Below are 16942 nucleotides of genomic sequence, written 5' to 3'. Positions count from 1 at the left end.
CCCACTAGCCTGCTGGAAACACTGGCATCAAGCATGCCCAAGCCAAGGTTGAGGTGATTAACAAGAATGTCGGGGCTACTCAGTCCTGAGTCCTTTTTTGAACATTTTATTTCTGTTTCAGGGTGGCTTTGGGGTTTCTTGAGCTGTAGTTTTAAACTTTTGATCAGCTGATTTCAAAAGCCTATTTCACTTTAATGCTTGTTTGCAATCAATTGCAAAACGTTTTGTCTCATTCCCATTTATTGTTTTTGCATTTTGAGGCTCTACTTGGAGATCCAACATTGCAAAATGCAAATTCTTGCAATTTTTCAACTGGTCAGGAGTGTATTAGCATAGTTAGAACCAGTTCGAGCCAAGTCTCTCACACAAACTTAACTTTCACTTTCCAAGCACACAAGTTTGACTTTGTAGAGGGCTGCAACAACTGCTATATGGACTCTTTCATTCTGGGCTCTTCGTCCATATTCCTTGTCGATGTAGAGTCCAGTGCTGTGAGCAAATATTGCTCTTATTTTTTAGTAGAATTGAATTGTGATCATTGACTGCTTCTCCGATAGCAAGGAAAAAAGGCTCAAGAGAAGCAAGAGCCTTTACATGCACAAATGCAATATGGTTAAAAACTTTAAAACATGAATTACAAAAGCTATTGATGCGGTACGTTAGTCAGATTAGTTTTATGTACTCAGTGTTTATCAAATTGGAGACACACGCTGTATAATCATTACAGCAAGAAAATGTGCATGTGGCTTTAATTTGTGTTCCCAATGGAAAACAAGGTTGTGAATGGTTTCCAGCATAGCCCCATGTCCAAGCTGATCACAAGCAAACAAGACTGCGACTACCAGTTTGATAAAAAAGGAACACACATCACAGCTGCTTTGTGCAAAGAAAAACACACATATCAACCCTTCTCCAATGGGTAAGCCATCCGTTGAATATTTTTTGTGACAACTGTGTACTTATTATGCTTCACACGTGCAATTAATGTGCCTTGCAGGGACAGTGGAATATCATCTGTGGTAACTCAGGAGCTCAGCTTTCAGAGTTCCAGCAGGACCAACAGCCGAATATTTGGTAGATCTAAATGTCAAGTGCCTGCTGAGTTTGACATGTAAAATCGGTTCATATTTTATAGGAAAATGCAAAAATGATTGAATTATTTTGGTGCAGATGTTGACCCCAGCCATAAGAAGCAACTCTACTTTGAAGAACCTGAAGATTACTCTCCATCGCAGACAAAGGATGCTGCTCTCAGCACCATGAGGGAGCTCCAAGCTTTGTCGCTGTCTGACCAGGGGCAAAAGAGAACAAGCCTTTTCCATAAGCTGGTGTCCACCCTACGAACCTTAAGGAATGACACTCTGAGTGGAACAGTCACTGAGATGCTGCGTTCTTCAAAGTGGCTTACGTGGCAGGTCCTGCTTCAGTGTGGGACCTCGGAGTGCACCAGCGCCATGCTTCAGGCCATCCGTACCCTCGATGGGGCGGCACTAGGAGTTGATGCCCTGGTCTACGGACTAAGTCTCCAGGCAAACCCTGATGCGTCACGAGTCCAAGATATGCTCAGTGTGGCTCAGTTTAGACAGAGCAAAGCCATCATGTATGCTCTTGGCAACACAGTCAAGAAGTAAGAACAACTATCATTCGTCTTTTTTTTTCATTAGCGTAGGAGCTAGAGTCATTCCTAGGTTTCCCCAAGGCCTCCTACCGGTCAGACGTGCCCTGAACCTCCCCAGGGAGGTGTCTGGGAGGCATCCTGACCAGATGCTCAAGCCACATCATCTGGAGTCTTGAATGAATAGTCAAGTAGGGCTTAATAATCCAACAACAGGAAAGTAAAAAACAAATGAAACAGTCTATCTGTAAGTACTAAGGAAAAAAACCCCATCAAAAACACTCAACAAAGTAACATTTCAAAGGAACTGTAAAACTTAACTGTCCTATTTACTTTATAATTACTGCTTTAGGATGCATTGGTGACCTTTTGTACAGCACTGTGCAAAAAATAAAACACACATTTAAAAAAACTCTGTCGAACACATGCTACCACAAAACATTTCCACACGTATACAGTGGTGCCTCAGTTTTAATTAATTCAAAAAGTTAATTCACTTGATCCAAAAAGTCAGATGAAAATTGAAATGTATGAAAACCGAAGCTATTCTTCCGATAGGAAATAATGTAAGTCCATTTCATCCATTCCACGCACCCAAATATTAACAAAAAATACGTTTGATGAAAATAATTCTAGTTTACATGCTTAAAATTGTGTGTAATAATTGTAATAATTATCTGAAAGGACGAATGGAATGGATGCATGCACGTTTAGTGTAACGAAGAGGGGAAGGGACGGCACCTTCATACTTTGGGATGACTTCTTTTTTTAATTCAGTAGCGTTATTTAGCAGTCACACTCAATAAAATAATGAGTCACCATTGCGTAGGGTGGTTAGTTTGGGCACTCAGTTCCGCGGACTGATACTGTACAGCGCAAATGGACTACTTTGTTACACGCAACATTGTATGACAATGTATGAAAACCGTGGCGAAAAACTTAGTTGAAAACCAACTCATACAAATACTGCGGCATCCGAAAATCGAGGTTTGACTGTATTTATGTTGGCCACAGATTCCATAAAGGGAAGATAACCCCGGAGGTCGCAGCTGTGTCAGAGTTCATGAAGACGCTCTTAAATGACTGCTCAGGAGAAAAAAAAAATGATTCTGAAGATTTTCCGACTGACCCCGAGGAGACATCCTTCCTTGTACTAAGGGTATGGATTGTCAAGCCAGTCCTATATAAGATTTTTTTGTGAGAATGTTTCTGACTGTTTAACCACCAGGTTGTTGGCATCATGGGTCAAGCAATGCAAACTGCCAGCCCTACCCTCATCTCCTCCATTATGAAGTGTGCCAAAAGAAATGACATTTCATTATCAAACCAAAAATCAGCTGTACAGGCCTTCAGGCAGATGCACATTACTGATCAGGTAAAGTAATTCCATGAGGTATTTAAATGTGCTCATGTGAATTGGCACGGGTTATATGTTCATTTCATCATTTGCTCACTGACAGATCAAAGACTTCCTCAAGGAGGTGTATCAGCAGTCTCAGGGCCCTGTTGAGAAACGTGTTGCAGCTTACCTGATCCTGATGAAGAAACCAGACCGAGATTTAATCAGAGACATTGTGAACAATTTAGAGAGCCTGGAGGATGAACAACTCAGGAGCTTTGTGGTCTCCCACCTGAAAAACATCCAAAGGTCCAATGAGCCACAACTGGACCGGTAAGTACCGTGAATTCCGGTGTATAAACCGCTACTTTTTTCTTAAACTTTGATCCCTGTGGCTCGTACAGCGATGCGGCTAATTTATGACCATGTTCTAATCTTGTGACATCTCCAATACTTCAAAACTACTACTAATCATTTAAATACTGTGCCAGTGGCAGTGAGTCAGTGAGGAAACGGTAGCTCTTTCGTTGGCAGAAGCCAATCACGAGCTATCGGTACACTCACGATGAGCTTGTCAACCCACTGGAAATCGCAGGAGGTCAGTACTCAATACAGTGTTCCCTCCCTACATCGCGATTCACCTTTCGTGGTTTCGCTCTTTCGCTGATTTCTTTAAAGTACAATTTTGATCGTTTTGCAGTGTATGAACGCACATTGTGTTCTGCATCCTCGTGGTGTATTAGATCTATCGGTGCTCTGTTGCATGTGTTTGTTATTGTATTTACTACTGCTACCAGTACAGGGTGTTGTATACTCACGTGAGAGTTGAAGACGTGTCCAGACATGTCCAGTTTGTCTTAGTAAATATAGAGCCACAACAGTCCTGATTGGCTAAGGGAGAACCTGCCCATTGTGTTCTGCATTCTGGTTGGCTGTAGACCATTGTCAATCAATCTCCGTGCAGGACTGCCTGTTTCCTGTTGTATGCTAGCGATCATACATGCTGAATGAAGGCAGAAGTTACGCGGCTGTAGGGTGCCTGGAATACTCGGTTCATGGAGGATGAGGAGGAGGAATATGTTTTAACAAGGATACAAAAACGCTACAGCCAATCAGCACCAGGGCAGGCCACCATCAGAGGAGTGAAATGTGCGTGAGTCACTTAATTTCTTGTGTCCAATCTCGTAAGTTGATCATTAAAATGTAAACAAAATTTGAACTTTTGAGGGGTTTTACAGCCTTAAAACATTTATAATAATTGTACAAAAATATAGTTGGCTACTTTGCAGATTTCACTTATCGCGGGCTATTTTGGGAACCTATCCCCCGCAATAAATGAGGGAACACTGTAAAACAGTCTGACTCACGGTGTCATCTTCCAAAGAACGCTAAACTCATCAGCAACTTAACACTCAAAAGGTAGTTAAGAAATATACAATACATGTACCAATAGGGAGCAGCTCCCTCTGGAGTCCCTCTGGTCTCCTTTGGCCTTGATAACAGCTTTCTTTTTCTGTTCATGAATGAATTGTGTTATATTTACCTTTTTCTTCATTCTCCTCACACAAGACACAGGCACTACATTGCGCTCGCCCTGAAAGATCAGCTTTTACCCACTAATAACGCCATTGCGGGCACGTCCCGCAACTACAAGATCGACTCCCCCTTGGGTTCGGTGCGGGGCAACATCATATTCGATGACACGGACACTTTACCCAAAGAGGTGATGTTGGAGACCACTCTGAAGGTTTTTGACTACAACTATGACATATTTGAGGTATGCTTTTAAGAGTATGTTTGATAGATAGAGGATGTTGTAAATATTAAAACACTTAAAAATGCCTTCTTCAAGTTTGGCATTGAGGGAACGGGATTTGAAGCAACAGTTGAAGCTCTTTTTGGAGACAAAGGCTTCTTCCCAGACTCCATCTCCAAAATCATATATTGGGCAAGTGACCAGGCCCACATGATCAGAAGGGTTTTGAAAAAAATTGCCCCCGACAGAGAGAGAAGAAAAAGACAGGTGAGATGCCTTTAATGCATGACTTTTTATGCTACGCTTTTTGAACAAAGAGCCAATACAGTTGGGCAAATAAGCATTTGAACCCCTGCTGATTTGATTGACGTACAGGGGTAGACCTCCTTACAAAGATATGACCCGTCCAGAACTATTAAGGTAGATTTTTGTGGAACAAAGACATAGAAAGTGCGCTTTAAACCACGGTTTGAAGGCGCACGCGGGATGCCAAGACACTAAACACGCCTGTCAAACCTGGAAGCGTGCAGAATGCCAAAACGCGTCAACAAATCCCATTCATCAGACTGGGCACAAACCTCCAGCCATCCATAATATGAATGTCATAAGTTGCACCATAAAAACAAGAGCTTGCTCTTGCACTCCCATTTCTACCATGAATAATTTATTATTCAACCAATTTAGTCTTACGTAGTCTTTTAGTCATGGGTGTGGTGAAGGCATTGAAATGGTCATCAATGTAAAAAGATTAGATTGGCTAAAATATTTGTACTTGATTATTATTAACGGGGTTTTAGTTTGACAATTTTTTTTTAAATGTTTGTTTTTTAGTTTAACCTGTCACTGTTTTTTATCCCACTATTTTATTGAACAAACATTTTATTAAACTTGGCACTTAAAGGCAACTATGCTGCTTTTGTGTGCAATAGTTTTTATTCAAATGTTTAACCGCTGCTAAGATTTGGTTTTATTTTGCAGTGTTACCTTTTATCCAGTGTCTGTGGTTTTAGTGTATTTGTACATTTGTGATTTTTTTTTTTAACTGTTTTATAATAGTACCGTTTTTTGTTTTGTGAAGAGTGAGGACACAAAATTCGAAGCACAAAGTGGCGTGGAATTACTGCTGCCTTTTCATTGCCACCGAATGCCTTGTGTTTCTATTAGAGCTGTCAATCGATTCAAATATTTTATCACATTTTGTCCATAATTAATCGCACTTAATCGCAGATAGAAATACGTTTTTATCTATAATAAGGATGTAAATCTCTTTGTGGTAAACAAGTTGATACGCAACTACAATAACTACATCAAATTTTATGTAAAGGGATATCAGTTTTGCAAATATGGGCCATTATTTTATTTAAAAAAATAATATACATGTAGAAAACCCCCAGGTCTTGCATTTTTAATGCCAGCAGCGTTTTGTCCCAGTTTGTTTAACGGTCCTTGAACGCACCTTCTTGTCGCACGCTGTACAGATAGACTACTATACCGCATTTTTACCCTTTTTCTTTCACCTCATATTTGGTCCCAAACGCTGATACTATGTGGGAATGCATCAAGGTAAGATTTGACGACCTTATTGAGTGCTAATATGCATATTTGTTCGGCACACAACCTGAAAAAAAACAAGTCCAGGCTCGTACTGGTGGATTGTGGGTCTGTATTCATTTTGTGCTTTAAATTAGATCACTATTATGTATGTATGTTTTACGATATGTTGATGACAAACAAGTGCGCAGCTAATGCTAGTGCTGCTAGCTCTTCCTCCCATTAACTAGCAGCTCGTACCCAAATTTTAGCTCGCAGTTCAAAGCGGAAAATCAGTGAAGGACGGCTCACATCTAAAAGAAAACACTAGCTAGTTGGGACACTCGTATGCCTAGGTACCACTGTATGAATGACCATAAAGAAATACTGGCAGTGCTTCAATACCTTCTTGGTTCTCTGGCAAGTCAATGTAGTCCGTGACAATTCCAATCACAGCGACAGTAGATACTGTACGAATAACTTTGGTCTTATTGTGAGAGCCATCCGCCAGCGCTTTGAAGCTAAATTTACCAATGAAAATACCCTTTTCTTTGTCCATTTCTGCTCAGTATTGGTTCCGGCTTGTGCCTCCAGTCATGGCTACTTCCTCAAACTACCGTGTGGGCCGAGGGTCAAACGGGACCTGCGCCCATTAATCGCGCTTTAAAAAAACAGTGCCGTTAAATGAAACTTCCGTTGACAGGCGTGGTTTTTAGATTGAATAAATGTACTAAACTTAATGTCAGCTTCGTGCAGTTTATTCAGGAAATCTGTTTTTAACTGTAGCATAGTTCCAGTTGGTGCTAGTACCCATACACACAAAACCACTACATAAGGTAACAATGAAACTACCATAAAAACTCTGGACAGTTCTTGTCTTTATATGGGGGTAAACCTTCAAAATGATCTGGGGATCAAATATTCATTTTCCCCATTGTATAAACATCTCTCCAGGCGCCACAGCAACTTATTCATGACATTACAAAGAGTATCCAGAAGGTCATAAATGATGTGTTTTCTTCACCGACCCCTGAAGCCACTGTCTACCTACGGCTTCTTGAAAATGAGATGTATATGAAGACCAGCGAAATGAGAAGGATGGCAGAGACGCTATTCATGTACTTCCATGCTTTCTTCCGACATCTACCTCTTCAGGTCAGATTAATTAGATTCAAGATTTGTTATTGTCAATTTTGATGGATGAAGCTGTTTGTGAGTCTTGTGGTACGGGCCTGAAGGCTCCAGTACCTTCTGCCTGGGAAGATGCTGAAGTGGCAGTGAGAGGGGTTGGAGTTGTCACCAGCAATGCTGATGGTTCTGCGGTTGAGTCGACTGTTCCGATGATCATGCTCGCTGTGTGCACGACTCGTTGCAGAGCCTTCTGGCAGTAGACAGTGAGGCCCTCGTACCACACTGTGATACAGCTCTATGGTGCCGCCATAGAAAGAGAACATGATGGGTGATGGGACTTGGTTATTAATGTGATCATTGTCAGGCTGGAAAGTAAACGACTCGTAAAGCAAACCATTACCCCGTGTTATGAGACAGAGTACTATGCTTTAATATAAACTGCATGGTTACATGGACGGTACATTCAGTCTGGATGCACCTAATAATTTATGTACCGACTGCCTTTAACTCATGAAATTGTTGGCTAGTATTAGGTAATACTGGAAATAGCAAAAGTCTATAGTCCCCGCTAATCTCTGTCCGTGTACAAAGGATGCTCATCGTTTAACTGAAAATAGTGCCAGTAGGGATAGGATAGTTTGGATTTTTTGACATGAAGTTGTATGACGTCCCCATCAGCAGTGTAGTGCATCAACAGTGATTTAGCCCCCACTTCGTCCCGTGAGCCGAGTACTGGTCGGATTTCGGTGATGAGGAAGGTAGTGGAGCTGCATTATCTCCCAGTGCATCATCAGTGCATTATCTACTTGTATGCTAGGTTCATTTGTACGCTTAATTATTCATAGGTGTAATTGACTGACGGCAACCAGTGCAGGGTGTACATTTCAGGATAAGCAGTGCAAACTGAAACTAGAATCTGGATTGTGTTCACCGCAGTTCTTTCTATTCTTTCTGATGGATGACCCCCTGAACTTCAACTTATATTGCATGTGTGTAACATGTTTGCTTTTATTGCCTGCAGACATTTTTTGAATGGACCTCTAGGACTGATAATGAAGTCTTCATTCACTACATCTTCATGGAGAATGCCTTCTCTCTGTCCACTGCCTCTGGCTTCCCTCTCAAGTTTTCTCTTGCTGGAGTGTTCGCACCCGGTGCCAAAGGAGGCATGACGTTCTCCTCCAGCACAGTGAGTTCTTATTATCCTATTGCACATGTAGGAAATGGTTTATGCTATTGTGTTGTGTGTTAGATTCTATAGTATGTTTATTTGTTTTATTTATAGTGGTGTGACGGTACGACATTATCACAGTTTGGTACCTACCTCAGTTTTAAGGTCATGGTTCCATGGTTCGGTGCATTTTGGGTTATATAATAAGGGCAAAAAATACATAACATTACTTAAATATACATTTTTTTCTAATAATAGGCCGTATCCAACCATGAAACAGCATGATTTATTAATTAATATATTTTTGAAAAAAAAACTGTGATCAAGTGAAGCTGTGAAATTTGAAGTGCGAACTGGTGAACTGGACGACTGTGTATGTACCCTCACACCCTTATTCTACACTAAATCATTCACTGTTCAGCGTGTTTGCTCTGCTTTCTCTTTGTGCAGGGTCACCTGTCATTTATGCCATCTGTCGGGTTAGAATTCATCACCCAAATGGGAGTTCATGCTCCAGATTTTGTGCAGGCGGGGCTTGAGATGCACACAAGCATGTACCACGAGAGCTCGCTTAATGCTAAAATCACCATCAACAGAAACCAAATTAGACTGTCCGTCCCCGCTCCAAAATCAAACACGCAGTTGTTCACTCTCAGGTTAGTGTTTCCTAAAATACTCGCTGCACCTTCATATGATATTACATCCATTAAAGACTATAAAAGTGGTGTTTCTCTCTGATTATTCCATCTCTCTCTTTCTATACAGCAACAAGCTGGTGTCAGTCTCCTCTGGCCGTACAATGACACTACCATCCCTTGTGACGGACACAACTGACTCAACTGACTGCCATTCCCTCTTTAGTGGTCTCAAAATCTGCACAGTTCTTTGTTACTCCAATGCATCCTCAATGGACAAAGCCCCATATTATCCTCTGACTGGCAAAACCATGTGAGTAATTGAATTGTTGTTTTAATGATCTAAATATTAATATATGAATCCACTTCCACTGCATGATAGAAAACTAGAAAAGCACTCGGAGAGACAGACCTCTGCCAAGCACCATAATTCCCCACATATTGGGGTTTACACCATAAATACTAGTCCTACATTTATTTTATCAACATACTTAGATTGCTATTGTTAGCGTGATGGAAATGTTAACGACAGCATGCTAACACCTTACATGATAGTGCTACGTGTTTATATATGTGTCCACCCATGAAAATAGGTAAAAATGCTTGTATGCTAACCTTAGCATGCTAGCAATGCTAACATGCTATTGTTAGCATGGCAACACCTAGCAGGATAGCAGAATGTACCAGGAAGGAGAAATGTCCTGAATGAGTTGAGAATTTTGGCTTTGGAACGGTCTGAATCGGTCGAGAAATGTGGAAATAGTCAGAACTCTTTAGATCAAAGGCATTTTGCATTCCAAAAAATGGGAATGTCAAGAAAAGTGGGAATTCTTGGTATGTAGAAAATGGCATTAATGTCCTTAATTAGTTGAATGCTTTGATGTCGGAACAGTCCGAGAAAAAGGTTGAGAAAAGTGGAAGTAGCTAGAACTCTATTTTGCGTATTTTGCGTTCCGGAAGAAAAATGTAGGAATTTTTGTGCTGTGGCTAATAGCATGAATGTCCTGACGTTGTTGAATGGGTTGATGTTGGAATGGCTTGAATCGGTTGAGAAATGTGGCACTAGTAGCAGGTAATTGGTTTGAGGGAAAATGGTTGAAATTTTAGAATTTTGGATCAGCCCCGAAATTATGACTGTTCTTCCATTATCCCATTTCTGACAATTCCTGAAAATTTCATCCAAATCCATTCAGAACTTTTGAAGTTATTTTGAAACAAAAACAAAAACAAAACTTCCACGCCGCACTTGGCGCTGTGCTTGGCGGAGGTAATAATACAGTGATACAATATAATACAGTGATTTAGATTCAATTTAGGGGCTATTTTGATGACACTTTTGAGGTAGGTAAACTCTATGAATCTTGTGAGGGAAATGAAGGTGTCACAACAACATATACAACATATACACACGTGTATATACAGTATTTACAACAATACCTGTATTATACAACAGTGTTGTGCAGTGCAATCTGCAGTAGTAATATTTGTTCTGGTCAGTGAACTTCAACACACTGAAATGTTGTAATTGACCTGTTTTGTGTTGTTCTGGGAAAGGAAGGTTTACATTTAATTGATTCTTAGACATAGTTTGCACATGAAACTTTCCAAAAATGCTTGGTTTTTTTTGTTGTTGTTTTTTTTTAAGTACTCTACCCTTTTGGTACCCGAAAATAACAACATTTGTGTTCTCTTAGGGCTACAGTTGTAATCCAGCCCACAGGGGATGTTTCAGAGTACACTGCCACCATCAAGCGGGATACACTCAGGGAAGGAAAAACTGGTCGCCGTGAAATTGATTCTCTGAGGCTAACCCTAAAGGCAGAAGGTAGTATATTAAAACACTGAGTGTACTGCAAACCTTCTCTGCTAGCCTAAACAGCATCAGTGTACTCCCAAGTATTTGTACTGTATATGTGAGACTTCAGCACGCACTCAGAAAGGGTCATTGTGGACACGAACCAGGACAACAGGACAATGCAAACATCATATAAGGGAAGTAATAAACACACAAGATGGCTAAAGATAAAGACAGGACACTTTCAGTCACCTTAGATGAGGTTGAACATGCAGCTTTGTGGCTCCCTGTTGGCTTGGGGGACCTAGGCAGTCGCTTTGTTGGTATAGAGGGTGAAGAGTAGGGGCAAAAGCGCCGCGCCTTACGGAGCACCTGTGCTGCTGGTCAGTGCTACCCATCCTGATGAACTGTGGTCTGCTGGTCAAGGAGCCTGTAATGCAGTGCACAATATGAGGGTGTAGATCGTGCTGGATGAAGGCTGAGGTCCTTGAAAAGTCAAAAAAATACCATCCTTTTCACCTATTTTGCTTATAAAGCTTTCTTAAAAAAATTCCAGCAATGTTTTATATACGCGCTGTAACCATGTAGTAACAGGCACACTCATGATAACAGTGACTTACAGTATAACTTATAGTATTTTGAAGCATTACCGGACGCATTGATTTCACAGTGAGCATAGCACCTAATACTACTTACGTCAACCACAACAGCATAGACAGTGCATTCTGTGTTTGCTACCGCTAATCACGGCAGACTTTGTGAGCGTTGCCACCGACAAGTACTTTTGGACAAATGAGAATGCAGAACCTTATCTTTTTGAGCCTGAATATACGCAGGACGAGCTACAGGTTTTCGAAGGTGAGCGGGCAAGAAGAGAGGGTGAAACCTCTGAGCAGACAGGGGCCGAGAGAGTCCGGGCCACCATGACTTGGTGGTGTAAATGTGGAGCTTGCCAAACCATGCCAGTAGAAATCGAGTGTTTCTGCTGCACACAGTGGCACACAGTGATACAATTGATTGAAAAGCCACAATGTACTGTATCTGGCGAGGACACTGCTCCAAGAGACTGCATCGCAATGAACAAAGAATTGTTGGTACTAACAAAACCTGCAGTTGTAGAAACTTTTTTCCACTTACTCAAACTCAACTGGAGGACGCCCCAGACCAGCTGGACCAGATGGACAGCTGACCATCGAGTAAGTCACCGTGATATTAAATCTGATACATGAAGCACATTGTACTTGATATCACAGCTACTGTATGTAAGGGTCTATCTAGCTGTGTCACTACGCCAGAAAAGTAGTTCCTCAGTGTTAGCTCCTACAATAACAATGTCACTAAAGCCTGGTTGGTATGCAGGTCACGGTATGTAAATGGAGTGCTGTTGGCAGTTTTTGGATAGTTTGTCAGAGGCCTTTTATAGGCGGAATAGGTGAATCCTAATTATGTCCATTCTTAGTGGAAAAACTTCCAGCACGAGGCGGCTATCTAGAATACACAGAAAAGGGAGAGATGCGTGTTCTTGTCTCACATAAGGATTGTGGCTGATGGGCAAAATATCCAAAAAAAGTGCAGTTTTCCTTGAAGGTAACCCATACAATGAATCGTGAGTCCACTGCGAAAGTCTCGCAATTCATAGCTCTTCCGAATGTTAATCAAACTAATAAACTTATTTTATTTCTGCTGTTGCTAGGTGATGACTCAACAGGCGCCACCGCCACTCTGAAATATGATCACAGTAAGAAAGTTCTCGCCGCTGAGGTTGTCATTCCAAACTACGATGTTCAAGTTGGCATCAAGATGGCTGGAGCTGATACTGATGCTAAGCAACACAACATGCGCAGCATCATTATTGACATCACCAGCAAGAACGTTCCACAGCTGATGCTGGTGGGGCACACTAGGTAAATTCTGTACTGTATATGCCAGGGATGTGCGGTGAAGTTCATGGCTGGTGAGGACGCCTTTGTAGGTTTTTTTTTTTATGTAACTACAGGTTGCTCATTAAGAGGAGCATAACCAATTACTAACCAATTACTCCATTAATCGAAACAGCAAGCTTCAGAGTTGTTTAGCTGCAGCGCTAATCCTTTATGGCCTTCATTGCAGACTTGAATGGATGAAGGATGCTATGCTGCAACTCCAAATGATCATCCCAGCTCTAAAAACCAATGCTTCTGTCACTGCAACTCTGCAAAAGCGTGAGGGCATCATCATGGATGTAGAGACAAAAATCAACCTCCCTGAGACATCCTACCAACAGACAGCTTCCCTCATATATGGTAACCATTGTTTACCTTTCAAGGCCTTCACACAGCAAACATCACTTGCTGAACTATCGTTCATGGGAAGATTTATGTGTGGATTTGTATGACTGCTAACAGATAAGGAGACGTTTGAGGTGGAAATGAAATCTGACTTGAATTCAGAGATTCAGAAAATATCACCAACTATAGAAGATCATCGCAGAAAGTTGAACCAACTCATTGATGATATCCTGGACCAGAAGGTTGCAAAAACGGATATGAAACTACGACACATAGTCACAAAAGGAATTGAGGTAATTTTTTTTTAAATCACTACACCTTTCTTCTCATAATTCTTGCATATGAACACTGACTGACTTCTGAGGCAGTGGTGCCCTGATGTGGACTGTTTTCACTATGGGTGTGTTCACACTTGTAGTCCAGTGCTTTGGGCTCCGATCGATCGGCCGCTGATCAGTAGATTTCCGTAAAAAATTGTGTGATCGGCATATGCAGATTAAAAAAATGGCAACAAGATAAAAAGCCGATCACCTGTGGCTAGCACCATTGCAGGCTGCAGTGACCCTTTCGTGCAGTGTAGTGTCTTGACCTAACTCACGTCTTTGGCAGTGTCGTCCTCCTTCATCCTTCAAAACAAAAGCAATCACATCTGCCGTGTGGAACCTAACTGCTAAAACATGCCATGAAAAATACCTGGCGGGGGTAGCATGTTAAAAAGCTTTAATACGGCACTTGAAGAACAACACTTGACAGAGTATGCTGCGTTTTGGAGGTCACGGTCACGCCAGCTAACACAGCCACTCGCAGGTACATGTGCGACAGTCAGACGACTAAGCTAATAACCCAAAAAATAATTAAATTCATTGGAGGAGCAGCCTTTCTCAGCCGTGGAAGACACCGGGATCGCCAGTGTCTCCTTAAAGAAGGCATCTCATCCTCTGGAAGTTTCAGACGGATATACTGTATGTTCTCTTCAAAAAGCAAGTCAAATATGTTTTGGTCTAAATGGACCAAACATTTACAGTATAACAAAGATACTTGGTAGACAGTTTAGTGCCTTTTGATTTGAGTGTACACTGGTATTTTTGTCAGAGGACCATATAATACTCGGAAAAGCATATGCATAAAGTCGGGCCTCGATTGGACTGCCTATGTGACATGTATATTGTGACAAAACTCATGTATTGAAAAGAAGATGTGTCTTCTAGGTTACATATGCATGGTGTTTTTCTTTAGTAGAAGTTTTACCAGGGCTGCACGGTGGTCTAGTGGTTAGCATGTTGGCCACACAGTAACAGCTTGGAGATCGGGAAGACCTGGGTTTGATTTTCCCTTGGGCATTTCTGTGTGGAGTTTGCATGTTCTCCCCGTGCGTGCATGGGTATTCCGGTTTCCTCCCATCCATCCATTTTCTATACCGCTTCATCCTCATTAGGGTCGCGGGGGCATGCTGGAGCCTATCCCAGCTGACTTCGGGCGACAGGCGGGGTACACCCTGGACTGGTCGCCAGCCAATCGCAGGGCACATATAGACAAACAACCATTCACACTCACATTCATACCTATGGACAATTTAGAGTCGCCAATTAACCTCACCTGCATGTTTTTGGAATGTGGGAGGAAGCCGGAGTACCCGGAGAAAACCCACGCGCACACGGGGAGAACATGCAAACTCCACACAGAAATGCCCAGGGGAGAATCGAACCCAGGTCTTCCCGATCTCCAGGCTGTTCCTGTATTGGCCAATGTGCTAACCACTAGACCACCGTGCGGCCCCGGTTTCCTCCCACATTCCAAAAACATGCGACATTAATTGGAGACTCTAAATTGTCCATAGGTATGAATGTGAGTGTGAATGGTTGTTTGTCTATATGTGCCTGGCGATTGGCTAGCGACCTGTCCAGACCAGCCTGTCGCCTGAAGTCAGCTGGGATAGGCTCCAGCATGCCCCCGCAACACTAATGAGGAGAAGCATGGATGGATGGAGAAGTTTTACAAGTTGAGATGTAACAGAGGAAAAAAATATTTAAAGACTAGAGATGTTCCAATCAGCATTTACCTGTATGTCCCCCGATCCCAATCCAATTTTTTGGCCTCAAATACGATCCGAGAACCAATCCACTACTTTGGAAATGTTACTATTAGGGCTGTCAAAGTTAACACGTTAATGGAAGTTTCCTTCAACCAAGCGATTGCTTTGGTTATGCCAACAACCTCTTATGTCAAAGTCAGTCAGCCAAACAGAAGGATACCTACTTAATTAGGTTCTACTGCAGTTTGCCACATCCATCCATCTTCTATGCCGCTTGTCCTCAAGCGGGTATGCTGGAAAGGCGGGGCACACCCTGGACTGGTCGCCAGTCAATGGCAGGGCACATATAGACAAACAACCATTCACTCAGACATTCATACTGTACCTATGGACAATTTAGAGTCACCAATTAAACTAGCATGCATGTTTTTGGAATGTGGGAGGAAACCGGAGTACCCGGAGTAAACCCACACACGTACGGGGAGAACATGCAAACGCCACACAGAGATGCCCAACGGAAATTCAAACCCAGAACTTCCCGATCTCCTGACTGTGTGGCCAACATGCTAACCACTAGGCCACCGTGCGCTTATTTGCCAAATAATCAAACATACTGAAAAACCAAACATTTATTTTTAAACATTTATTTAAGTAAATGCAAAAAAAATACTGTTTTTTTTATTCAGGCAGGTAACATTTGGCTGGATACGTTGACATCGAGTATCCCTGGCCTTGAAAACTTGGGGAATAAGCGGATACCGTCACAACTTATTGTTCCATCTCTGCCTGAGAAAATGTTCCTGCGGGTGTAAGTATGTCTATGTACGTGATCGGGTGAAAGGATTGAAAGTGGAATGATAATGCTGCTGTTTACTTGAACAGTGACAACTTCTTCCGGTACAAGTTCAACAAGGACAAGATGGCAGTCTCGCTTCCTCTGTCACTGGGAGGCAAGACATTGGAGGAATTAAATATCCCCAACTCCCTGTCAGTTCCTATTTTAGACTTACCACAGATAGGTGTACACATCCCCGCAAAAAGTTACAAACTGCCATCGTTCTCTGTGCCTCGTACTGTGGATTTCACTCTGCCCCTTCTTGGTCTGGCTGAAGCGTCAATCAAGGTCAACAGCAACTTCTACAGCTGGGAAGGCTTGATTTTTGGTGGCAATCACACTATTGATAGCCCCATCTACACAATACAATACAAGGCCATAGCCAAGTCACCGTTCAACCTGCTAAGATACAAACTTGAAGGTAAATCTTTTAAAATATTTGGTGAAGAATAACTACCTTGATCAATCTTTTTTTTTTATTGCCTCACCCTACATTTCCAACATTTCAGACTTATGTGGATGTGCAAAATGTTGTACAGTTGTCCCTCGTTTCTAGCGATTAATTGGTTCCAGACCCAACCGCGATAAATGAATTTCCATGATATGTTAATTCAATGTTAATAAAGGGAATATTTTCAAAGTTAGAGCATAGAAAACCAGTTTATGACATTATTAGAGCCCTGTAGACATGAACTAACACACCTGTAGTCACCTTTACACTCCTGTTATTCATTGTTTACAACACATTGCCCAACTATTATGCTGCAGGTACTCGAGACGTCTAGCTAGCGAGCTAACCAGTTAGCCTCAAATTAATTTCTCCTTAAGAAGCAAAA

General features: G+C 41.8%; 1 protein-coding gene across 4 annotated transcripts in view; it reads left to right on the top strand.

Moving 5' to 3' along the window:
• apoba (apolipoprotein Ba) overlaps nucleotides 1–16942 on the top strand; it is a 35838-nt gene that overhangs the window by 9854 nt on the left and 9042 nt on the right. For 2 of the 4 annotated variants that reach the window (XM_054795476.1, XM_054795472.1), the window contains exons 7-24: nucleotides 777–919; nucleotides 998–1074; nucleotides 1171–1627; nucleotides 2630–2774; nucleotides 2844–2990; nucleotides 3076–3287; nucleotides 4524–4731; nucleotides 4807–4977; nucleotides 7195–7395; nucleotides 8393–8560; nucleotides 8993–9198; nucleotides 9308–9490; nucleotides 10872–11002; nucleotides 12666–12876; nucleotides 13082–13254; nucleotides 13357–13532; nucleotides 15958–16079; nucleotides 16154–16527. In XM_054795476.1, the coding sequence (XP_054651451.1) occupies nucleotides 777–919; nucleotides 998–1074; nucleotides 1171–1627; nucleotides 2630–2774; nucleotides 2844–2990; nucleotides 3076–3287; nucleotides 4524–4731; nucleotides 4807–4977; nucleotides 7195–7395; nucleotides 8393–8560; nucleotides 8993–9198; nucleotides 9308–9490; nucleotides 10872–11002; nucleotides 12666–12876; nucleotides 13082–13254; nucleotides 13357–13532; nucleotides 15958–16079; nucleotides 16154–16527 (3505 nt within the window). The other 2 variants (XM_054795473.1, XM_054795474.1) reach the window with 2 other exon arrangements.

Source organism: Dunckerocampus dactyliophorus, chromosome 13, assembly GCF_027744805.1.
Source record: "Dunckerocampus dactyliophorus isolate RoL2022-P2 chromosome 13, RoL_Ddac_1.1, whole genome shotgun sequence".
NCBI classification, from domain to species: domain Eukaryota; kingdom Metazoa; phylum Chordata; class Actinopteri; order Syngnathiformes; family Syngnathidae; genus Dunckerocampus; species Dunckerocampus dactyliophorus.
The sequence above is the reverse complement of the archived record's forward strand: the minus strand, read 5'-3'. Positions and strand labels throughout refer to the sequence as shown.